Genomic DNA, 27005 nt, shown 5'->3' on the forward strand with positions numbered 1-27005 from the left:
AGTCATGCAGCTTCTCACCAAGCATTAAGCATTTAGAAGGCTTAATTTAGAATAATACACAGTGTGAGGATCCAAGTGGCTCCAACTGCTGGGAGTTTCAAAGAAGTTTCAGGCAAAATAATAAATCACAACATGTGTGAACCACTTATGGATTTACAGTAGTTCAATAGTTCATCAAATTTAATCTTAACAATATTGATTAGCAGTAAGTCTTCAGTTTTCAGGAACTCTTTCCAGGTTTCATTTCAATCAGTATTTAAGACTTTTTGCATAAAAACATAGGTATCTATTACAACGTACAATGATGACAAAACTGTATTGATTGTGCCATGACATCATAATACATAAAATGTGACTTAGGTGATGATAGCAATATCATCTATTATTCTTCTGTGGAAACCCTTTTACAGAAATTATGTGATTTACTATCCAACCTATACTTGTTCTTCATTAAGAATAAGAATAAGAATAATTTTATTTCTATACTGCCCTTCTCCCGAAGGACTCAGGGCGGTGTACAGCCTATTAAAATACAAGACAACATCAGTTAAAATAGTTTAAAATTATTAAATGAATTCGGCTCAAATTTAAAACCCCAGAAATTTAAAACCCAATTTAAAATTGTTATGTCTATAGACCAGCCTGGCGGAACAACAGGGTCTTGAGTGCACAACAAAATACCCAGAGGTCAGAGATCTTACGTATTTCCGGGGGCAGTTCGTTCCACAGGGCTGGGGCTCCCACAGAGAAGGCCCTCCCCTGGGTGTCGCCAGCCGACATAACTTGGCCAATGGCACCCTAAGGAGACCCTCTCTGTGGGAGCGAATTGGCGGGCGGGAGGCTATTGGTGGCAGAAGTCGGTCTCGAAGGTACCCGGGTCCTGTGCCATGGAGCGCTTTAAAGGTGGTGACCAACACCTTGAATCGCACCCGGAAGACCACTGGGAGCCAGTGCAGCTCACGCAGGAGGGGTGTCACCCGCGTGGCCGCATTCTGGACCAGCTGGAGCCTCCGAGTGCTCTTCAAGGGGAACCCCATGTAGAGAGCATTACAATAGTCCAGCCGGGAGGTGACAAGGGCATGAGTGACCGTGCGCAAGGCGTCCCGGTCCAGAAAGGGCTGCAACTGGTGAATCAGGCAAACCTGATAAAAGGCCCCCCTGACCACGGCTGTCATATGCTCTTCTAAAGATAGCCGTGCGTCCAGGAGGACACCCAGATTGCGAGCCCTCTCCGTGGGGGGCAAGGATTCACCCCCAATAGTCAGCGATGGCACCTGCTGACTATATTGGGACGCCGGAAGCCACAGCCACTCAGTCTTGGAGGGGCTGAGTCTGAGCCTGTTCCTCCCCATCCAGACCCGCACAGCCTCCAGGCAGCGAGACATCACATCAAGGGCATTGTTGGGGTGGTCTGGGGTAGAGATGTACAGCTGAGTATCATCAGCGTACAGATGACACTTCACCCCAAAACCACGGATGATCTCACCCAGCGGCTTCACATAAATGTTGAACAGAAGGGGCAAGAGGACCGACCCTTGTGGCACTCCCCATGCGAGACGCCTCGAGGTCGACCTCTGCCCCCCTGCCAACACAAACTGCGAGCGGTCGGAGAGGAAGTCGAATATTAAATTGACAACAATTTAGTGCTCAGTGATAGTGCACATGATTTTCATGCAGAAAAGTCCCAGGTTCAATATTTAGCATAGTTTGATAGCATGGAAATATTTCTATCTGAAACTCTAAAGAATTACTGTAAACCATGTTAAGAATCCTCATCAAATGGGCTTCCTATAAAATATTTCCTATCTACCTTTAAAAACTTTCCTACGTTTAAAAACTTTCTATCCAGAGTTTTCCAAACTTTTCAAAGTTTGTAATCTCATGGAAAAGACAGAGATTTCAGACTGCAAGATGACTTCTATATTGCTATTATCAGTTCAATAAAATTATTTTTCCTCCTGCCCTTTCACTTTGAATCTTAGTCCCTTTATTTCTAAACAAACAAATAGGGGGGAGACAAAAACTGCCACCTCCCGCCCACCCCACAATATTAATTAATTAGTATCAAGAACATCACCTAATGAGAAGGAAGGACTCACTGGAGAAAAGCCTAATGCTGAGAAAGATTGAGGGCAATAGAAGAAAGGGATGACAGAGAACGAGGTGGCTGGATGAAGTCACTGAAGCAATAGGCGTGAGCTTAAATGGACTCCAGAGGATGGTAGAGGACAGGAAGGCCTGGAGGAACGTTATCCATGTGGTATACAGGAGACTCTTGTCTAAGTAGGCAAGCTACTGTTCTAAACTGTTCATAAGTTATATACCATAAATGAGTAATACACATCAAAGCTCCACATTATTCAGTCACTATTTCTCACTGAATCTTAATAGATTTTGTTAATTATGGGGTGCAGCCAGAGCAGTTATCCATCTTCTGAGAGGTGAGAAACAGCCTTAACATCATGTGTTTCACACTGATGTGCCACTAAAATTGCAACACAATATGTATATGTTTGGCATTCCCATGCCTTTCATTCTTCCGTGCTGAAATTCTATCCATTTAATCAGCAAAGTGTTTATCACAGAATGAAAAGTGGTTAATGTCACTGTAAAAGTCTGTGAATTTAATAGAAAAAGACACTATGTGTTCACTTAGCTATGTTGGAAACCTAAATACGTTGCAAACATGAGCACAAAATAGAAAAGGTGTTTTATTTCAAATTTCAGTTAAACAAACCATTTTAGACTGTTCCAAGCAAGCTGTGTTCTTTCAAAACAAAATTACAATTTTACAAAAGTTTTTCTGAACACAGTAGAACATTTTTAATTTTCTACCACAGGGAACAACAGGGAAAAGGTTCTTTGCCACAACTGTAGGTGGAATGTTTGTCCATGTGGTCTGATACCTACTACTTGTCCTACAGAAAAGAAATGATTACTTTTGAAATGAAAATATGGTTTAAATTCTCATAGGAAATCACTTAAGCATAATTTTCTTCCAACTCATCTACTTAAATGGCCACAGAAGTCCAGCAAAGACCACAATCAATAGATTACAAGAACAAGAATAGTTATTGTTTTCTATTGGCTTGTGAGTTTTCTGTTTTATTAGTGAATAGTGCATAATGATACATTTTACAGAAATCCAATAACATTCTATCCAATAAAAACAACATACTCTTTAATAGAACAGATGACCTGAAAACTCAACATCAATATGAGTATGCAAACAGTGCATACAATAACATTGCATAGACTTTGCATTTCCTTAGTGCCAAGATAATACAAAATAGCATATGGCAGCACATACAAAGCAGTGCTCCTAAAATCTATTTTTCCTTCAGCAAAAGTTTTTAGTGCTGGTTTCTTAACTATACTTATTTGGCAAGCTACCAAGCAGCTGAAAATCACTTCTGCCTGCATTTTTTCCCTCATGCATTTCTCAGCCAGTAAGACTAAGAAACTTATCTGTCCTACTTTTAGTGGCTTGGATCAAAAGATTATGTAAAAATATTGACAAGAAACCTTCTAAACATGTCCATTTTGTCTAGTATTCAGAAGAGACACGTTTTATTCTGAAGTTAAGACATACTGTAACTCTCAAAATACAGTTTTCAGAATATTCTGATCAGTAGTGTCTGACTTCAGATGTGTCAAATTGTGTAGAATTTGCACAACTCTACTTTTTAATGATAGGATATATGCTAGTGTTCTTCTATGTTAAACAAGCAAAAATCCTCTTCCTTGCTACTTAATGGTTTGTTTTGTTTATGTCTGGTAAATCTCATTGATGGACTGACCTGTGCTTTCATTTGGTTCTCTGAGCTGAGAACTATAGCCCTTCTTTTCAAATCCTTCTTTTGTCGTTTTCTAAAATCCCCATGCTACTTTTGAATTCTAAAGCAATTCTTCTGTGCTTCTGCTCTGGTATAGCTATTTCAGCAGACAAACAGGTTATTTGGTTATTTATACAAAGGAATCTACAGGGTTGTCCTTCTAAATACTGTACAGAAAAAAATACAGAAAAATTCAGAGCACACAAATTGTTTAAGCTTTCATAAGCATAAAAAGGCTCCTAAAGGGACTTGTCTAAAATTCATTGTAGCATAAACTTTTGCAGAGTACAGTTTAATGTATCAAATGAATAAGCCTTTAGTTCCTAGTTATTTCTGTGATAAAACTTAAGATGCCCCAAGACTTCGAATAGAGAATGGAATGGAATGGAATGGAATGGAATGGAATGGAATGGAACGGAACGGAACGGAACGGAACGGAACGGAACGGAACGGAATGGAACAGAATAGAATAACAGAGTTGGAAGGGACCTTGGAGGTCTTTTAGTCCAACTCCCTGCTCAGGCAAGAAACCTTATACCATTTCAGACAAATGGTTATCCAATATCTTCTTAAAAACTTCCAACATTGGAGCATTCACAACTTCTGGAGGCAAGTTGTTCCACTGATTAATTGTTCTGCAGGAAATTTCTCCTTAGTTCTATATTGCTTCTCTCCTTGATTAGTTTCCATCCGTTGCTTGGATAAAGATACAAATACCTTGTAGGCTTCCTTAACCAACATAAATAAAGAGATAGAGCTCCCTGTATGACTGATCAGCCTCTGCTTTAAGATCTCCAGGAAGAGAAAGCCCATTATTTATCTAGGTAATAACTTCCATTATCAGAAATGTTAATTTGTTTCTTCAATAAGTATATGTTCCTGTAACTTAAATCCTATTAGATCCCATCATAGATCCCTTCTGAATTTGATTGTCCAAGTGAGGGGAATTGGCAGATTTTTCCTTATTCAGGTTAAGCATACTATTTTTTGAAATGTTATTCATTTATATATCTGCCCATCTATATATGAAATTCTAAGCAGCAAAGTAAAACATAAAATGTTCTATTAAAAAAAAAATAACCCCCCCCCCCAAACCCAACCAATTCAATAACATATCAGTAAGTATGAATCTTCTCGCAGTCATGGAGCTTCCGGTGACATCCTTGAAAGAGTGGAGACAATACTGTTGCAAAAATTGGCAGCCAGGTGGTAAATTCTGGCCACTGCAATCTTTTTGGGAAAAGGAAAGATTGTGAGATCACTAATTTGCATTCTAGGCAGCTGCTCTTTGTGAGTAGACTACAGGTTTGTGTGGTCAGCTCATGGGTTGAACAGCTGGGAGGAACTGCACAGCTGACTATGGATATAAGGTTTTCACAAGCCTAAATTCTTTTTTAAAAAATATTTAAAAATATTTTTTTATTTTTTAATATAATACACACCATGCACCATGTGGACAGTGTATTGACTGGGTCAAATCTTTTTTAACCAATGCTAACAGTAATAATACAAATAAGTATGCATAATCCTGATCTTCCAACTTCAACAGTACCATTCTCTCTTTATAATTCTTTATCATTTTTTCCATTAATTCATTTAAACATAAATAACATTTCTTTGTGCCACGTATTTGTTATCCCCTACTAAGTTACTAATATTTAATATTTTGAAAATTACTCATTATTCCACCATAATTTCAATATCCCAAATATCTAGGACTACTAATAGGACCAAATATTAACAAAATTTAATCAATCCCGGGAATATATCTCAAAATCCCCACAATTTCTAATCTTTAAATTCACACTATTAATCTTAATAATACAATTAGATTACCTAATCCTAAACTTCCACCTACTAAGCATGGTTTATTTTTAATTATAATAGATTTTATTATCTGTTAATATGTATGTTACTATTTTCCCTATTTGTATTTTCTATTTTTTCTTTTTATTAATATATTTCATCATTATCCATTATCTTATAACCTTTTTGGAATTCCATCATTTATTGACTTTTTAATCACCCTTTTATTTCTCTCTCTTGGATTTTATAACTCTTTGATATTTTTATACCTACTGAACATTCCATTCAGGTTGCCCTTTGTCTCTTTATGCTGTATTATTTGAATACACATCAATAAGACTTTCTTTTTTTAAAAGAGATTTTTCTTTTTTTTTTTCTCTAAACCTTTCTCTCTTTTTTTTTTGAAGATATTTTCCTTATTTTTTCTGTTCTATTATAAGCTTTTAAGGAATTATCTGATTTTTTTTTTTAATTTGATTTATATGCCACCCTTCTCCGGAGACTCAGGGCGGCTTACAATGCGTTAAGCAATAGCCTTCATTCTTTTGTATATTTTATACAAAGTCAGCTTATTGCCCCCACAAACTGGGTCCTCATTTCACCTACCTTAGAAAGGATGGAAGGCTGAGTCAACCTTGAGCCTTGGAGAGATTCGAACCAGCAGAAATTGCAGGCAGCTGTGTTAACAACAGGGTGCACTAAACCACTGTACTATCAAGGCTCTTGATTGATTCCTACTTATTAATTCTTTCTCTTCATTATCTTTATCTTCTTGCATCTCGTTTTGATTTTTTCTTTCCATTGCTTCTTCTAATTTCTCATCTATTTCTGAATATTATGTTCAGCTTTCCCCCCCAATTATTGAGTGACTTCTACACTCATTTCTTTATCTTTAGACAATCCCCTTGTCTCCATATTGTTCTTTATAGTTTCATGCATGTTTTTGAGATCAAAATTATTTCTTCATTTGCCTCTTTTAACTCCTATAGATCTATTTTGTAACAATTTAATAAAGATTACTCAGTATACCTCTTTGGTTTCAACGTCTCAATATTTAAAAACTCCAACTTAATAAAATTTAATCAATCCCATAGTTATGCCTCAAAATTTCCTAAATTTATAATCTTTAAAATTCTTTAGTGGTTTACAGCCTTGTGATTTTCCAATTACATATCTTACTAATTGTCCAAATTTTAAGGTCTTATTTAACTTTTCTTCTTTTCTCTTTTCTTCTATCACCTTTCTTTTTTTGCCTCATAGAATGTTCTGTCAAATATCTTAATAATCCAAATCCAAATTAATCCACTAGGTTCCTCCAATCTTTGAAATCCATAATCCAATAGCCAATTTCAATAAAGTTTAGTTATTTACTGAGCTGAATAAATGTATTGGTAAAGTGGCCACATTTTCCAGACTTACAAAAATAGTATGGCTTAATAAGAAGCTGATGGAACATACAAAGATCCAGGTCTATAGAGCCTGCGTCCTGAGCACACTCTTGTACTTCAGTGAGTCTTGGACCCTCTATGCATGGCAGGAGAGAAAGTTGAACGCTTTTCATATGCGCTGTCTCCGACGAATTCTTGGCATCACCTGGCAGGACAAAGTTCCAAATAGCGCAGTCTTGGAACGTGCTGGAATTTCTAGCATGTATACACTATTGAAACAGCGACATCTACGCTGGCTGGGGCATGTCGTGAGAATGGCTGATGGTCGGATTCCGAAAGATCTCCTGTATGGAGAATTAGTGCAGGGAAAGCGCCTCAGAGGAAGACCACAGCTGTGAAATAAGGATATCTGCAAGAGGGACCTAAAGGCCCTGGGAATGGACATTAACAACTGGGAAACCTTGACCTCCAATCATTCATCTTGGAGGCTAAAGACGCAGCATGGCCTTCACCAATTCGAAAAGACACTTGTTCGGCAGGCTGAGGCAAAGAGGCAGTCCCGGAACCAGTGAAATTTGGAGGCTGGGCAGAGAACAGAATGTATCTGCCCTCAGTGTGGAAGGGATTGCCACTCTCGAATTGGCCTTTTTAGTCACACTAGATGCTGTTTTAAGACCTCTTTCCAGAGCATGATACCATAGTCTCTTGAGACTGAAGGATGCCAATGAGTTATTTGCAATTTAGTTCATCTTAGAAATCTTCAAGAGGAAAAAGAAACTCATTAGGTATTTTCAAAATATCCAAATTGTCTTCTAGAATAGAGTCAAGGTCAGGCCACCTTCCAGATGTTATTTACTTTCTTCTATTTTATGTATTAGACTTTATGTGTATTGGACCTCACTTTCACTAAAAGTACTAATGCTGTAGTGCTGTAGTGCTCCTCTTCTTCCAGTAGATGGCTCTCCTGCTCCCAAGTCCAACATTAAACAGTATGTCAAAAACAGCTGATTATCCAATAAGTCCAGGGGATTTAAAAATACAAATAAGCAAGACAGTTTCTCCCAAAAATCACCTTTCAAATTGTTTAAATTTTTTCCAGGCTTTCTGTATTTAAAGCTTCCCTTGGGCATTTCTTTCACCTCTTAATTTTCAATCTTTAATCTTCTGTGTGTGTCTAATCACTGCTTCCTTAACACTTGGAGATTATCTTTTTAAATTCTTGTACTTAAATTAAATCTTGGAATAAGAGTTGGAAATTATCTCACCCAGTTTCAATGCTCTGTCCACAGACCGCTCCACCACAAACCTTATAGTTCCGGTTGTTCCAGCTTGTGTCTGCCAAAAATGGCCATCGTCCCTGCTGCCATTCAGGAGAACTTGCTTTGGACCTAATGAGAAAATCGTGAGTTCTTCATAGTCCACGAAGCACTTCTCCTTTCTTCACTGCCCCTACAAGGCGGCTTTGACACTGTAGGGCCTCCTGACAGCTGTTACCGGCTGGATTTTGCAGGGCTTGGCGAAGCCCACTATTTTCCAAGCCGTTCTCGCCATGACATCAACCGGACAAGCCTAAATTCTTAAACATTTCTGGATATAACTAATTACAGCCAAAGAAAAATGTTCTGAGCAGCAGGATAAAAATTCCACTTGTTGAGTATTCTTTCTGAATATCAAAATTTAAAAAAAAGATTTAAATGATTTAAATTCTCTGTAAAACAAGAATCTCAAAATATCGAACAAGTTAATAACAAAGTAGAAATTCTGGAGAATAAGACAGAAGTTATAGACTAGCAGTTTATGTAACAAATAAAACAAATACAAGAGACACACATTTTGGGTGAACGTGCTTTTGAATAAATTGGAATTAAAATAAATAAACTGGACCTTTTGTAGGAGATTTCCAGGCTAAGCCTGAGGAAGGGATCAAGTGCATCATCAGTCTCAAGTCCCTTCATGCCCACAAGAGATCTAAGACCAGCCCACCTTGAATTGTGTTGACTCTTATCTACCTCCAATTTGCTTTGACCATTAGTAGTTCAGGTTCTTGTAGAGAGTGTTAGCATGCAACAAACCTTTAATTGTTTGAACCGCCTTGCTTCCTGATTTCTTGCACCTCACACCTTTATTGGAATGCTTTTTGTTCTGTTCATGGAACAAAGGCTAAAGAAGGGAGGCGAGGCAGGATAAACACTTCACAACATGTTTATTGGCTAACAATAACAGCTAACAGTGACTCGCTCTGATTAGCTAACTACCTTGGAGAGCGAGCAAGCTTTTTGTGGTACAGACAACTCTTTTATACTTCAGCTGTCAGAGGCTGGGCCAATCAGGAGCTGCCAATTTCCCGCCGGCTGCCTGCCGGCGTTTAGACAGGCTGGTGGGCCCCAGGGGGAGGGCCTTCTCTGTGGGGGCTCCCACCCTCTGGAATCAGTTGCCCCCGGAGATAAGAAGAATCCATGACCTCAGTGCCTTCCGTCATTCCCTGAAAACCCATCTTTTTCAGCAAGCCGGGTTGGCTTAAGAAGAAATTTTTAAATTCTTTTAATTAGTTTGTGATTCTTAACTTTCGGGCCAAAATTTATATATATTTTTAAATGTTTTAATATTTGTATTCTATGTTTTTTATCTTGGCTGTACACCGCCCTGAGTCCTCAGGGAGAAGGGCGGTATATAAATTGGAAATTAAATTAATTAGACCAATCGGCTGCTCTCTTGGCCGCTCGTGCTTGCCGTCCGGACGTAACACCTTTGTTTACTCTTAAAGCATACAGACAATTTGTGGATTTTTTTTTTAAAAAAAAGAGGTAAAGCTATTATGCACTAAATTGTGTTGCTGATTGAAACTATGGAAATGCTGACTGTGATCCAACTATTGTCATGGGATGCCACTTGAGCCAAAAGTATTAAGGGCACAAAAAGACAAAATAGAAAAAAGGAGGGTGAGGAAATTTGCCTTTTCTGCTTTCCTTATGGATACATCCATTTTTGGATTATAATACCATAATGGCAATCACAGAAAAGCGGAAAAATGGGAGCGAAAGAGGGGATCATTAGACCAATCTGAAGGGAGAAGAGTTATACCAGATTTGCCTCACAAAATAATAAAGGAGAATATATGTAGCTTAGGATTGAAATGAAGAACCCTTGGTGTTCTCTGAACTTAGTTGCAAACATTTCATTATCCAAACTAGGTAACATCAAGTAGCACTGATGATATTGCCTAATTTGGATAATGAAAGAACCAAGGTCAAAGAATACCAAGGACCCCTTGCTTCAGAAACTGTTTGAACAACTGGCCAGAAAATTGGCTGAATCACTTGATAATAAATTGACAGTTAATAATTGACAGACAATAAATTGAAAAAAGAATGAATGAAATATTTATAAAGATGAAAGAGGACATGAAAGAAGTTAAGAAGATTGAAAGCTTTGTAAAGCAAGTATCTCAAGATGTAAAGCCAATTAATAACAAAGTAGAAATTTGGGGGAAAAAGACAGACACTATGGACAGAGAATCAAAAAGAGAACTAGGTAATCTGACACTATTAGTACTGAGGAAGAAGAAATTTTAAAGAAAAGCAAATTTTCAGTTTAGCAATTTTTTGGGCAGGGGGATTAGGATGAGAATGATACGGAAGCAAAAATGATATAGTATATAAAATAAATACAAGATTTGCAAGAATAAAAATATTCCAAGAGATGTTTTGTTGTACTTTGTCAGAAAGAAAACTAGGGATCAATTTATGCAGCAACATTTTAATAGAAGATTAAAGATTGACAGACATAGTTGTTGTTTAAAACATTCCTGTTAGAATTTTACATAAAAAAAAATATTTTTCTTTTTGGAATGTGAATTTAAAGTAGAATATGATTCCATTGTGATAGGACAAATGGGAAGTTATGGTTTTTACTTTTAAACAGCAGAGTTTTCTGCTGAATTCTGCTGAATTTTGTCCAGAAGATGAGGGAATACAAAAATTTAAAGAGGAATTGAAAGTGATTCAAATGAAAGTGTTACAGGAGTCTACACAAAAACTGCAACAGGTGTAAAAGAAAACTGATAGGGATGATACTGAAGTAGGTGCTACAGGTATTTATTTTTCTAAATGTTTGGCTTAATTATGGATTATAAATGCATAATTGCAAAAAATATAAATGGAGCTAATGCTTCTCAAAGAGAAAAGTATATTTAAAATAATTAGATAATAAATAAATAAATAAATAAATAAATAAATAAATAAATAAATATAGCAAGATATAATTCACCTATATGAGACACAAATTAGGAAAAATGAATGAAAAATATTTGATTTATTAAAAAATTTAAAAATTGAGCAAAGAATTTATTTCAGCAGGAACAAAAAATAAATTGAATTGTTTGTATATAAATCTCCAACTAAAACCAGAAGTTGTACTAATTGATGAGCATGGTACATTTGTTGACATGGAAGTTCATTTTCACGGAACTTTGTCTCAATTGAGGACATAGTATTGTTCTATAAAGCAGGGGTTCCCAACCCCTGGGCTGCAGCCCACTAGTGGGCCTATTTGGAACCAGGCCATGCGAGCAACAGGCTGGTGTGCAGCTTGTGTTCATGACTCAACTTGTGCAAGCGGTGAGTCAGCATGCACACATTTACACACAGCTTGACTTGTGCTGGCGAGTATGCATATGCATGTGCAGCTCCACTTGCACAAGTCAAGCTGTGCACACATGCAGGTGTGCCGCCCCACTACTCGTGCAAGTCGAGGTGCGCATGTGCACTTGTGCACCAGCCCACTGCTCACACGGCCCAGTTCCCCTACCACTGCTGGGCCACCAAGCCACAAACATTGGGGATCGCTGCTATAAAGGAGTTATAGGGAAGTTAATAGTTTTTTCTTTGGAAACTTGGTGTTTGATTAGAGTTTGGAATGAAGTGATCTCCCCACAACCAGATAAAACTTCTGACAAAAATATTAAAATCATTCAATGGTATATTTGGCAATATACCAAAACTTTTGGTTTATTGCCAAAAGTTTTCTTTGATTTGATGGTCACTTTTCATTGTCCAACCAATCAAAATAACTTTTTAGTGATTTACATTGAATTACTTTATTTGGAATAAGTTAATTAGTTGGAAAGAGGCCAATAAAGAGCCACAAGATTTGACTTCAACAAGAAACTGTAGGTCAATATCATTATTGAATAATGACTACAAGTTGATCACATCAATTCTAGCTGATACACTGAAAATAATTTTGCAAGAATTTATTTATGAGGATCAATGTGGATTTTAAATGTAAAAGACAATTAAAAGACAATGTTTGAAATGTGTTGGATGTTTTGGAATGATGTTTTTCTTTCAAACAATACTTGTTTTTTTTACAACTGAACTTAAGTATTGTTTAAAAAGTGACAGAAGGATATTGTATATCTAATTTTGTGGCGCAGGGGAAAATATGAAAAATGTATATGCATTCTTATCTATTTATCTAATAGTTAGCCTTGCAGTCATTTTCTCCCAATCCTTACCTGATTGACAGGGTAATCTTGCATTTGTTAATAAAAACAAAACGAGGGGGGGTTTTTAACTGAGATATAGACAGGAAGTGTACATGCCACTGAAAAATATGGAGCCTATGAACATTATCCTGAAGGAAGGGGCTACTAGAATAAGAAATTTTAATTTTTAATTTTAATGTAATGTTTCATTTAAATCTTTTAACACTTAATAGGGCTTCTATATCCTCTTTCTTTCCCTGTTTGCTTACGTGTTTCCATTAAGTTTGGTTTTTCCTTTTCTCTTTTATTCCCTTTGCAACATAGCTGTCCCTTTTCTTCGCTCAGTTATCACACACCTTTATTTCTGCAGAGAGAAAAGAAATGAATGTGTTTGCCTTTGTATTTCTGCATTTGTATAAGAGTGATTTCTGTGTAGAAGAGTACCTTATTTTATATGCAGTTTAATTTTAACTAGGAGCTATCATTTTTTTCTCTTCTCTCTGCGCTTGCTTCATATTTTTGAAATGTCACATCTGTTTGGTACATATACAATCCTGGACCAACTATGTATGCAAAAGTTATAGGACTAACCTGCCTCACACAGAGAAAATTTTCATGGAAATTAGTACACTAATACAGCCAGCTGTAGGTGCTCTGAAGGCATTCTGAGGTACCAACTAAGGAAATATTGGTGTAAGGTTACATTGAGGCCAATCTCATATAAGTAAGCTATTACAAAACTCCCCTTAGAGAACAAAAGCTGATTCAGGGAGTACCGCTACAAATAAATTATAACCTGATCAGAATATGTTTAATCTGTGTGAACGTACGCACCGTGCAGGTAGTTACGGGGGCGTCTAGATACTCCTGTGTAACACCTCTCCTGCGTGAGCTGCACTGGCTACCGGTGGCACTCCGGATACGTTTCAAGGTGCTGGTGCTCACCTATAAAGCCCTTCATGGCTTAGGCCCGGGGTACTTGCAGGACCATCTCCAGCCGTTCTCCCATCGTCCTGTGTGCTCTCACAGAGTTGGCCTCCTCAGGGTGCCGTCGGCCAAACAATGTCGGCTGGCGACCCCCAGGGGGAGAGCGTTCTCTGTGGGAGCCCCGACCCTCTGGAATGGATTGCCCACTGAGCTCAGGACAGCCCCCGACCTTCTTTCCTTCCGTCGCGAGCTGAAGACGTGGCTCTTCCGCCAATTAAACTGATCCGTTTGGGGGTACACTGTCATAATTTTAAATCGTTTTAATTGGGTTATTGATTTTTATTTTGCATTGTATTGTGATTTGTATTGAAGTTGTCATTTTGTAAGCCGCCTTGAGTCCCTAGGGAGAAAGGCAGCATATAAATCACAATAATAAATAATAAATAAATAAACTATAAACATAAGAAGGCACTTATACCTTCATGTCTTAACTGTTGCTAGGGGTTGTGCAGCTAGTTGAGTAGCAAAGCTTAGATGTTTTAAATGCAAGATAATTTTTCAAGTGTTTTTAATGTATAAATCCACTTCTAACTTTCATTTAGATATCTGTTAAAAATGTCTTATCTTCTCAGAAATGTCCTTCCCCACAAAGATTGTCATTTTTTTTTTAAATTATTCTCTACGTGCTTGAATTTTCTTTTGAATTTCTCTTGGTAGTATTTTTCAAGACTGGTATCAAAGGGTGCTATTACTCTCTGTTTTCTGATATTTCCTTCATTTCCTCTTATGGAAAAACAAAACAAAAATGGTGCCAGAGGGACAAAGCTGACTCACTTTCATTGTTGCCTACATCAACTTTCAGCTTGCAGTTTGCCAGACAGAAATGGGAAGGGTAAATTCCTAGGGAAGAGGGAGAGCTAAGGAATGTATGAGAGCCTTCTGCTGCCAGAGAGGAGATACCCACCAAGGCCAAATTCTTGGAACTACCAGCTAGTTTTTCCCAAAACAAAAGTACTAAGTGTAATTGGTGGACAATGAACTGTGGGTGGCCCAGGGGCTTTTACCTATGTGGGTTTTCTCAGGAAAACCTCAGAGTTTGCTTTGCTTCTGCTGTGCCTAAATGGATCTTTCAGTAAAGCTTTACTCTTGGTAGTTCCTACATGCCAGTAGTTTCTTTTTTTGGATGTATCAAATGGGACGGTTCACAAACAACTATAATGGGAAGAACCTATTTACTGTACTTATATTATTGTGTTCATTTTCTTCCAAAAGTTCAAGCTAACATCAGAAACTAGCCAGCCCCAGTGATGGCAAAATAATGAAATATGTGTCATGTCTCAACTTTCATATATGCCTTGTGATGTTCCACATAGGTACATGTGAGGCAAAATTTGCATTACAATGGCACAATGCATGTTTTATCACTTACGCTTCTATGATTACCCATGGCCAGAAGTATCACCGGGAGATCAAGGACAGGCAATGAAAACAGTGTAGGGATATAATCTCCAACTGTTGAATGTGCATTGTTTTATTTCATACAGATAATACTGTATGAAAGACACAGATTATACAAAATTGTTTTGGTCATTCTAATTAAATCTTTGGATTTGGTTCACACTTCTGGATTCAGAAAACTACAAGGAACTAAAGCCAAGCTTTTTCACATATGGGTGCCTTTTCAAATAAAGAATTCCACAAGATTTTTCGTATTCCAAGTTGCATATTCTAGGATGGATCACTGACATTTGACCCATGATGGATACTTTGATCTTTATTTCTTCCTTTCTCCGTGTGTGTGTGTGTGTGTGTGTGTGTGTGTGTGTGTGTGTGTACGTGTGTTCGCTTTCCAGCTGTACATGGGTGTACTATACTAAAGAGGAAATATTCTCCAAGCCACCTGAAAAGCTATTTAGATTTTAACACACCACATTTGTTTGTACTACAAATGAATGATATCCAGACACAACAAGGTTTTTCATGAACTAGAAATTGCAGATCTGTCACTACATAATCGCAGTAAGATGGGATATTATTAACACAATATATTTTGTCTTACAAGAAGAAGGGGCAAGCAAAGAATATGCTGGTTTGATAACATCAAATCTGATACAAAATTAAACATCCAACAATTGAAAGAAGCTGTGCTTGACAGGGAATTGGTCATGACTAAATGGTTAAAACAAAATAATATTTTGTCTTAGGCACTTTGAGAAAGGAGCTAGGTGGATTTTCAAGCCTATTACTAATGTCAAAGAAAAACAACTGTTTATATATTTATTTATGTCTCAAATAAAATGAAGTAGGTGGATTTCTGGATAAGCACTAGAGGACTGAACATGGCTGCACAGATAATGGATCTGGTTGTTATAGTGCAAAAAGGGCCCAGTAAGGGGATTGACTGTCTAATGTCTTCTCCAGATCAAGGAGAGGATCAGGATTTCTCACAAGGGCTCCTTACAGAGATTCTCTGCAAAGAGACTATAAAACAATGGTCTCCAATGGGGTTTAGAGCTCTGGAGGCCACAAAAAAGCAATCTTGCATATGCCACAATTCAAAGCCTTCAAATACACATTGGGTTTGTCCATTTCATTACTGTAAGTCTCTTTTTGGATTTTAAGAATGTTCAGAAGGGCAAGTTTCATTACACTGAGTGATCCTCCTTCAATCTTCAGGGAAATTTTTTTCATGTAAGTCTAAAAGCTTAAGCAAAAAAATGGATACTGAAATAAACAGCAGAAGGGTGATTAGAATGTTGAAATTAAAAAATCACAAATGGACCAAAATGCTAGATCAGGGCTATCAAACTGGCAGCCCGCAGGCCAGATACGTCACACGCAGGCCATGGAGTCTTCTAGGAGTCTTTCTATAGAGTTTTTGCTTATACATGGTGATATTATAAATGTAACTTTCCTTTTCAAAAGTTGTACTGTATTTTGAAAAAAAAAACATTTTCTTCTTTTCATCATATATTTTACAGGACAGATTCTCCAAGTATTAAATCAATGGAACTTAAGTGAGCATACTCTTGTATATTTCACTTCAGATCATGGAGCACATCTTGAAGAAATATCAGACAATGGAGAAGTCCATGGTGGTTGTAATGGGATATTTAAGGGTACGAACCAGCTTTTTACTATTGTGTTAATTCAACCTTCCCACCAACAAAACCTATTTACATAACACTCCTCCCCTCCCAGAAGTCACTTTGGGTGCTATTTGCATACAAAGTCTCTCAGGTGACTAGGGCGTGTACGTATCCTCGTCGACCTGCGCAGTTCAGTTGGAGGGGCAGCATCGAGCAGGTCGGAGGGACTCCCTGTTTCTCCCTGCTCCACCAATGGAACCTCTGAAAGTTGTTCGTGGGCGGCGACTTCTCCAAGTGGTCTGATCTCATCGATGGGGCGGCGCTGGACGCAAGGATCGTCAGCTAAGTCCTCGGTTGCCCCCCGGTTTTTTTTTTTTAATTGAAAAGTTTTACAAAAAAGTTTTCCCCCCATATTCCCCCCACCCTCCCTTCCCCCCAGCCACCCCCCCTTTCCCCCCTCCCCCCGACTTCCCAGAGCGAAATACAGAGTATTTGAATTAAAAATCATAAACTAAATTAACCTAACTATCTTTAGATTACCAAATCCCCCCCTGAAACCTTAACTCCACTATAAGTAACATAATACATCTAACATTAACAATCATTCATAAGCTATTTGAAATTTTCTTGTCTGATACTTATTTTGAATATAATCAATCCGTCTTCTCCATTCAGATATATATCTTTCTTGTGTTTGGTCCTTCAAGTACGCTGAAATTTTCGCCATTTCCGCTAGGTTTGCTACTTTCAATGTCCACTCTTCAATAGTAGGCAAAAAGTCCTTCTTCCAGTAATTGCGCTACCAACAGCCTAGCTGCTGATATTAGATTCAAAATCAATTTAGTCTCTAGTTCTGTACAATCCGTAGTTATACCCAACAAAAACAATTGCAAAGTAAATTTCAACCTTTTTTTCAAAATATTCTGCATCACCCACCAAATTTTTATCCAAAATGCTTTGATTTTCTTACAAGTCCACAATATATGGTAATAAGTTGCATCCTCACAATCACATCTCCAGCATTTGGCTTGCAAATTTAGATAAATACATGATAATTTTTTTGGATCTAGATGCCATCTATAAAATATTTTGTAAAAATTTTCTCTTAGATTTTGTGCTTGTGTAAATTTAACATTTCTAACCCAAATCTTTTCCCATGTTTCCATCATCACTGGTTCCTGGAAGTTTTGTGCCCATTTTATCATACAATCTTTCACCAATTCCGTTTCTGAATCTATTTCCAATAATGCATTATACAACCTTTTAATATGCATTTGACTCTGGTCTCTAATCTGTTTAACCAAGTTTTCCTCATTTTGCATAACACCAATTTTTTGGTCTTCCCTCCATCTAGCTTGAAGCTGACCATACTGAAACCAAGTATAGATTATCCCTTCTTCTTTCAATACATTTAAAGATTTCAATTGTAATTTGCCCCCTTCTATAAGGAGGAGTTCTTTATAAGTAATCACCTCCTGTTTCTGTTCTATACTTATATTTTCTATTGCATGTCTAGGATTTGCCCATATAGGTATCTTATAATTTAGCTTATATTGATACTTTTTCCATACCCTCAACAAGGCATTTCTAAGTATATGACCTCTAAACACCTTATCCACTTTTTTTTCATATAACAAATAAGCATGCCATCCATATAACAAATCATAACCTTCTATATTTAACATTCTCTCTTCAGTTAAATTAAACCAATCACTAATTTGTGATAAAACAGCTGCTTCATAATACAATCTTAAGTTAGGCATTTTAAGACCTCCTCTCTCACGTACACCCTGTATAATTTTCAATTTTATTCTTGGTTGCATAACTGGCATTAGTCTATTCGCTAATATCTTGGTAAAGATTTTGTAATCAGTATTCAAAAGTGATATTGGCCTAAAATTTTCAGGTTTTGTACAATTTTGATCTTCTTTCGGAATCAATGAAACAAAAGCTGTTCTCCAAGAGGGTGGAACTCCACCCCCTGATTGAATTTTACAAAATAAAGCTTTAAGCGGCTCTACCATTTCAAATTGTAAGTTCTTATAATAAGCAGCTGTTAATCCATCTGTTCCCAGAGCTTTACCCATCTTTAACTATTTAATTGCTACAATAATCTCCTCTGAGGTTATTGGTTGATTCAGTCCTTCCCTCTGTTCTGACATTAACTCAGGGATATTCTCCTCCTTCAGGTACCTATCTATATCTGTGCCTTGAATTGAATCACTAGCATATAATTTTGTAAAAAATTCTAAAAAAGCTTTTTTAATCAAATTCTGTTGATAGACTTCCTTACCTCTAAATTCTATCTTACCAATAACTCGTGATTTCTGTTTTTTCCTCAACACATAGGCCAACCATCTACCTGGTTTATTAGCATTACAAAATGTATTATGTTTAGCATATTGTAATCTAGTTGCTACTTGATCAGCCATTAACATATTAAATTGCTGTCTTAATATGTTTATTGTTTCTTTTACTTTCTTATCTCCTGGATTAATTATAAGTAATTGTTCTTTCTTTTTTATTTCTTCCTCTATTTCTTTCCGCTTCTTTTGTTGTTTTAATCTATGCTTATTATTCATATGTATTAAAGTTCCCCTCATATAGGCCTTACTTGCATCCCATACCATTTCCATAGAATTACCCTTATGCATATTAATAGCAAAAAAATATTTCATTTGTTTTTTAAGCTCAATCACATTTTCTTCATATCTAAATAAATTTTCATTTAACCTCCAAGACCTCCTTTCTCCCCTCTCCTGTTCCAATTCCACCCAAACTGGACTATGATCAGTTAAAGTTCTTGGACATATCTTCGTCTTCTTTACCCTAGAAAAAAAATCATTTGTAGTTAGTATAAAATCAATCCTAGAAAAGGATTGATGTCTAACGGAAAAAAAAGTGAAATCTCTTTCCTCAACATTCCTTTCTCTCCAAATGTCTCTCAATTCCATATATTCCATCATATCAAAGAAGGATTTAGGTAATTTAGCACGTGTTGAAATCTTTGACAAACTTTTTTTGTCTTTCTGTGTATCTATTACTCCATTCCAATCACCCATTAATATAAAAGATTTATAGTCCCATTGTATTATTTTAGTGTGTAAAAATTTATAAAATTTATCTTGCTGTTGATTGGGTGCGTAGATTCCAATTAAAAGCATCTTTCCATTCTGAGTTAATAATTCAATTGCAATATATCTACCTAGGGCATCTGCCTCGATTAAGTTAGCTGGTACTCCTTTCTTTACATATATAACTAAACCATTTTTCTTCTCTGATGCTAATGCCACAAAATGTGTACCTAATCTTGAATTTATCAAATATTTTTGGTCTGATAGTCTAATATGTGTTTCTTGCAAATATGTGTTTCTAGCAAATAACATAGTTCTTAAATTGTTTCAAATAGTGAAATACTTTCTTTCTTTTTTGTGGTGAATTTAAACCATTAACATTCCAGGATAGGAATTTAGTTGCCATCTTTAGCCCCTCGAAGCTTTGCGAGCATCCGCTGAATATCCTCCTCCATCTTACTCTTCAGCCTAGCCCCTCCCACTGCTTCTGTTTTTTCGACTTCTTGAGATGAGTCTTGAGATTGTTGCACTTTTAGTTGTTGTTCTTGATGTTCATAGGTTGCGCGTGTCAGTAGTTGTTCTCTTGGTTCCTCTATCTTCTTAGGTGGTTCAAGAACTGGGGATGGGCCCCCAAGTTGTAGATCTTCTTCTGTGCTAATTCCTCCAGCTGCAACTTCAGCATAGGTTTGTATCTGTTTTCCGTCTTTCTCTTGTTGTAACATCTCCTTTTTCTTTCTAACCCCCCCCCCGGTGAAGGTGGGTATCCAGCCTTTAGTATGTTGACATAGAAGTCTTTTGCCTCCCAAACTGTATTTAAACGATATCTTTGTCCATCATAGGTCACTATTAGTCCCTTTGGTATTTCCCATCTGTACTGTACTTGCTGGTTTCTCAATTCATTTGTCAAAAAGCCAAAGTCCTTTCTGCCTCTTAACATTTTGGGAGGGAGCTCTTTCAAAACCACTAATTTTTGTCCAGCCACTTGAATCTTGTTCCTGTAGGAAGCTTGTAAGATATCATTTCTTAGTCTCCTGGGTGTGAAATAGATCACCACATCTCTTGGTAACTGCCTTTGTTTTGCCATCCAGGAATTAACCCTGTAAATTTTGTCAATTTGAATTGCCACATCCTCTGCTCTTTCTTTGATTATCTCAGCCATAGCTTCAGCACAAATGTCCTTTAGATTTTCCTTACTATTTTTTTTCAGACCGGTTGCCCCAGGTTTGATGTAGTTTGTGGTTCTGCTGGGTAGTCAGGGAGCGGTTCGTTGAAGTTTTCTTCGGTGTCTGTGGCGACTCATCTCCGTAGTTGATCTATGTGCCTGCGCCAAACTCTCCCATCCCCCATGTCTACCCTATATGATTTGGGCTCTGTAATCTCTGTAATTGTTCCCGCTTCCCAGAGTGGGCCCCTCCCGTAGTTCCTGGTGTGGACTGGGGTCCCTATGGTGAATTCCCTGAGTTTCCTCCCCCCCCCTTGAAAACCTCGGGGGAGTACTTGGGATTGAGTCCATCCAATACCCCTCAGAGCTTCCATCCCATTAGCAACTCTGCCGGACTTCGGCCTGTGGCTGTACAAGGTGTGGAGTGCTGGGCCCTTAGGAATTGGTCTACTCTTTCCTGCCAGTCCCCAGGGCCTAAGCATGAGAGGGCCTCCTTGGCCAATCTCACAAATCTCTCAGCCTGACCATTACTAGCCAGATGGAACGGGGCCGAGAGGACGTGTCTGACCCCCAGGTCTGCTAAGTACCCCTCGAATTGTGTGGCCGTGAATTGGGGCCCGTTGTCCGAAATGAGGATGTCTGGTAACCCATGGGTGGCGAACAACTGTCTCAGTTCCCTGATAACCGCGTCGGTGGTAGTGGCCTTCATCAGCTTAATCTCTAGCCACTTCAAAAAAGCATCCACTATGACCATGAAAGTCTGTACGTGGAATGGGCCGGCGAAATCTATGTGGATCCTAGACCAGGGGCCCTTGGGTTTTTCCCACTCCCTCACTGGTGCTGTTGGTGGATCTGGCCTAGACTCCTGACAGGGTTTGCATCTCCCCACCCACTCGGTAATGTCTACATCCATGTTGGGCCACCAGACGTAGCTCCTGGCTAGTCCTTTCATACGAACAATCCTGGGATGCCCCTCAATCCTGGGATGCCCCTCAGCGTTAAAACCCTTTCCCTTAGGCACAATGGGACAACAACCTGATCTCCCCATAACAAACACCCCGCTTGCATGGTTAGCTCGTCCCGTTTACTTGCGTACTGTTTGAATTCCCCACCCCCAGTCTTTTCCGGCCACCCCCTCGTCACCCAACTTGTGACCGTCCAGATCACATGGTCCTTGGTTGAGGCTCTCGCTACCTCTGCTGATGTAATGGGTCCCAAGTCCAATACGTCTATCAGCAGAATGGGGATGCCGGGTGTGGGGTCTTCCAACTGGTCCGGTAGTGGGCATTGGCTGAGTGCGTCTGCGTTGCCCATGTCCACCCCTGGTCGATGTACCAGGCGATAAGAGTATGCCGCGAGGAAGATAGCCCAACATGTCATCCTGGGCGATAGGGCTGCTGGTGTTGGTCGGTCTCCCGCGAGGAGACCCAGGAGCGGGCGATGGTCGGTGATTAGGTCGAAGTCCCTCCCGAATAGGTACTCATGGAACTTTTTTACTCCCGAAACGGCGGCGAGGGCCTCCTTGTCAAGCTGGCTGTAGTTTCTCTCGGCGCTTGACAGAGTTTGGGAGTAGTAGGCGATGGGCGCCTTTAGGCCATTCGGGAGTCTATGGCTCAGGACGGCTCCCACGCCAAAAGGGGACGCATCACAAGCTAAAACAAGGGGAAGCGTAGAGTTGTATTGTATCAAAAAGCTCTCAGCAGACAGCAACTTCTTGATATTCGCGAATGCATTGTCCTCGGCCTTCCCCCATTTCCAAGTGGACTTCTTGGCTAACAGTCTGTGCAGGGGTTCAGCCACTGTTGCCTTATCCTTTAAAAAAATCACATAGAAGTTTAACAGTCCCAGAAACGCCTGTAGCTCTGCCTTTTCCTTTGGGGTAGGGGCCTCCTGGATCGCCCTGATTTTACTCTCGGTGGGGTGTATGCCGGTGCCATCTACCCTGTACCCCAGGAATTCTACTGAGGGGACCACGATCATGCATTTGTTGTGTTTGACCCTTAGTCCAGCATTCCTGAATTTTTCTAAAACTTTTCTAAGCCTCCCTCCTAGTTGCTGTTCATCTTCAGCGGTGATGAGTACGTCATCAAAATAGGGGACCACCCCGGGGATCCCTTGCAGCAACCGCTCCATGGTGCTTTGAAAAAGTCCGGGGGCTGTGCTAACTCCAAACGGCAGGCGGGTGCATTTGAAGTCCCCTCTATGAGTTACGATAGTCTGTGCTTCCGCAATAGCGCCATCTACCGGCAGCTGCTGGTACGCCTGCACAAGATCAAGTTTAGCGAATATCTTGCCTGGCCCTAGGGAATGCAGCAAATGGTGTACAATGGGGACCGGGTATGCGCTTTGTTGAAGGACCTTATTAATTGTACACTTATAATCAACGCATATGCACACTGACGCATCCGGTTTCACGGGTGTTACAATTGGGGTCTCCCATTTGGCGTGGTCGACTGGCACAAGCACCCCCTGCTTAATCAATTTGTCCAGCTCGACGTCTATTTTGGGTTTCAAGGCGAATGGGACCCTCCTGGGCTTCAATCAGATAGGTGCAACGTTTGGGTCAAGATTGAACGAGATAGGGGTCCCCACATACTTGCCGAGCTGTTCGTCGAACACGTCCTGGAACTCCTGCATCAGGTCATCTTTCAGGGTGCTCTGTATGTTCCTTATGCCGGTGAATCCCATGCCTAGGGCTCTAAATCAGTCCATGCTCAGCAGGCTCGGGAGCTTGCCGCTGACTATGGTGAGGGGCAGTTTTTTGCTGAACTCCCCGTATTGCACTTGGAACTCTTCCTTCGACGGGGATGCGGTTTCCTTGGTAGTCCTTTAGCCTGCGCCGCTGTGGTTGGAATTGTCGCTTGTGTGCGGGGGATGGCTTTCTGTAAGTCCCACGACATGATGGATATGGGGGATCCCGTGTCAATCTCCATCTGGCACTCACGTCCCTCGATCTTGACTGTGGTGTAGGTCTTTTCTCCTGGAGAGGTGCAGGTCTGACCGATGCGGATGGTGTAGGCCTCGGAGTCTTCAAGTTTCGCGCCCTTCCAGCTTCCACCATCTTTATTGGGTCTTCGGCGCGGTGCTGCCTTGGATTGGCTGGTTTGGCCTCGTGGCCTGCAGCCTTGTGCCATCTTGGCCCTGCAGACTCGGGCGATGTGGCCTTTTTTTTCACAGAACCGACAGGTTGTATCCCTGAATTTACAGTTTTGTCGGGAATGGGGTCCTCCGCAGCTGGCGCACTTGGCCCTGGGTCCCCTCTGGTCCGGCCTGAACTGCTCCATGTGGTAAACCTCCTCCTTGGACTCCCCTTCGCTCTCGGTGCTCATGGCTTCTTGGTGCACGGTCGCCGACCTCTGCGTTGTTCGGCCATGGATGGTCCCTTGCAGTCTTTCGGCGGCTTTCACAGATGACTCTTGGGCTCTTGCGTCGTCTAGTGCAATATGCAGGGCCAGGTTTGACCTCGCAAGTAGTCTCCTTTGTAGCCGGCCGTCCCTCACTCTGCAAATTAGTTGCTCTAGGAGCATCTCATCCAGGTCTCAGTATTCACGCTGGTTTGCGGCCTTACGTAGGGCGGCAACGTACTCACTGATTGATTCGCCGTCCTGCTGCCCTCTTTGCCGGAACTCGTACCACTGGACGTACTTCGATGGCGTTGGGGCATAGTGGTCTTTCAACAGGGTCTGTAGCATTGACCATGAAATAGTGTGAACCGAATTGGCTCCGCCAATGCTTCGGCCGTGTCGAACACCCATAGTCCGCAGTGGCTCAGGAACAAAGCCTTCTTCCGAATGTCTGGTAGCCCTTGCAAGTCGTTGGCCACCATGAAACACTCGAACCGGGACATGTAGGACCCCCACTTTTCCTCTTTGGGGTTGAAAGGCGCTGGCGGGGTGTAGGCAGACATCGTTTCGTGGTTCTCCGGTGCTCCGCTCGCTCGTCTGACTGGATTCTGGATTTGGGCATTCCGTGTCTCTCTCGGAACGTGGTTTCAGCTCTTTCTTGATTGTGGCTTCAGCTCTTCCCTTGGCTTCTGGCCTCAAATCCCACCTTCGTCGCCAATGTTAAGTTGGGTGAATGAGGATGCAGCAAGCTAGGCAGTGAGTGACAGCTCTTTATTGTATGGTGAGAATCCAGCAACTGACCCAGGGACACAGCTCCCTTTATATACCTTGCAGCTGTGGTGGTCAGCCAATCCACTGCTGGTCAGTTAATTCAAACTTCCCGCCAACAAAACCTATTTACATAACAATATCAGTAGGGCCAGACCTGTCATTAGACAGATGATGAGGAACAGGAAGAAGTAGTGATGTGATCAAACATACCATTATCTTTGATATGCAAATAATGATGTTCATAGTTGAGGGAGGTAAGTAAAAACAGCAATGCAACAAATTTGGTGTTTTGAAACAAACATTTTTGTACATGAGTTCATGTCACACATGCACAAAAAAGGTGAGGTTTGCATCACACTTCCATCTTCACCATTTATTTACTTTTATTTTTTAAAAATTTCCTCTTCCCCCATGAATATCACAGTGCAATCCATTTTTATTCCTTGTCTATTTGTGACTCATGTTCTTTGCCCCACACAGCAAATTGCCTTAGATTTTCCTTGCATATATGCATACATTTTAAAACCCCTAATGAATAGGTTTATACAATATTTTTTGTAATGTTGTCCATTTGATCTTTGTGTGTGTGGGTGTGCCTTCAAGTCCCTTTTTTGTCTTTGCTAACTGCCTGTACTAGACCCTGTAGATTTCTTGGCAAGAATTTTGGAAGAGGGCTGAGGGCTGAGAACGAGTGATTGGCTCAAGGTCATCCAGTTGGCTTTGTGTCTAAGATCGGAATAGGACTCATAGTCTCCCAGTTTCTAGTTTTATGCCGTAACCAATACAACCATTATTCATTTTATCTAGCACTTCTAAAACTTAAATTCAACTTGCGAGTGCATAGCAAAACTCATTACATTGTTTACTTCAATACTCAGTAAGCACACATTAATCTTTACATTGTATCATATTTGAAAGCAAAAGTAGCAAGGATGGACTGTATCCAATGATAATACCACTTGCCTACTAATAAGAACTACATGTACTCTAGATAGAGTATTAAAAAGTGAAAGCAAGTTAACTGCAGAAAAGTCTAGCAAGAAAAGTATCTTGATGATTCAAGTGACATTCATATAAAGCTGGGGTAAGGTAAAATAAACAGAAGAAAATGAAGGAAGGTAGAATTCTCAGCCCTAAATAATAGCCAGAACCAAATGTTAAGAAGACACAGTAACTAAATCAAGTTACTGTAGCAATGAATTCCTTTTGTTACCCATTTTATTTTTATTACATTACAAACTCCATGTCAGGCACAGAACTCAGGAACCAGGGTTGTTCAAATGTGTACAAGTTTATTCCATGCCATCTCTCTACAAGAATCTGAACTATTAATAATCACTAAAAAGGGAGACTTATGATCATTTTTCACACTTATGACTGTTGCAGCATCCCCATGGTCATGATTTACATTCAGATGCCTGATGACTGACTCACATTTATGACGGTTGCAGTGTCCCAGAGTCATGTGATCCCCTTTTGCAATCTTCTGAGAAGCAAAGTCAATTAGGAAACCAGATTCACTTAACAACCATGTTACTAATTTAAGAATTGCAGTGATTCACTTAACAAATGTAGCAAGAAAAGTCATAAAATGGGAACTCACTTAACAAATTTCTCACTTAGCAACAAATTTTGGGCTCAATTGTCAGCATAAGATGAGGGCTACCTGTACATCAATTTACAAACAATCAAAGAATAACAGAATGCGCAGTTAAAAGTAAAAAAAAGTTACAGTAACAAGAAAGGGTATAAAGCTTCCTCAATTTATCTTAGGAAATTTATGAGCCTGTTAAAAGGCTCACAAGAAATGATCTAATCAAATATTTAGAAGTGGTCCCACATCAAGTTATAGTTGCTTTGCTGCCACCTGAAAAATTAAAAACATACTCCTGGATACTTGTCCATGTTACCTTCAATCCCAGCATCTGGTCCTGTTACAATGGTTATACTGCTAAAATGAATGAAATCCCAGCTTCACCCAATTTAGCACCCTCCTGATGTGATTACAATTAAAGGAGTCAACTAGCATGGCTGAAAGCATTTTTGGTTCTAGATTCATGGAGTCAGTATACTCCCAATAGATGTGATAAGTGATGAGCTGGAAGAGATGGTTGTAAACAAAT

At 39.5% G+C, this 27005-nt stretch overlaps 1 protein-coding gene across 1 annotated transcript in view; it reads left to right on the forward strand.

Moving 5' to 3' along the window:
• The window catches only part of STS (steroid sulfatase), a 153820-nt gene that overhangs the window by 75528 nt on the left and 51287 nt on the right, over window positions 1-27005 (forward strand). The window contains exon 7 of the mRNA XM_070943449.1: window positions 16424-16561. Within this exon, the coding sequence (XP_070799550.1) occupies window positions 16424-16561 (138 nt within the window). The remainder of the gene's footprint in view (window positions 1-16423; window positions 16562-27005) is intronic.

Source organism: Pituophis catenifer, unplaced genomic scaffold (assembly GCF_029215685.1).
Source record: "Pituophis catenifer annectens isolate HBS135680 unplaced genomic scaffold, rPitCat1.0.hap2 SCAF_4, whole genome shotgun sequence".
Classification (NCBI taxonomy): domain Eukaryota; kingdom Metazoa; phylum Chordata; class Lepidosauria; order Squamata; family Colubridae; genus Pituophis; species Pituophis catenifer.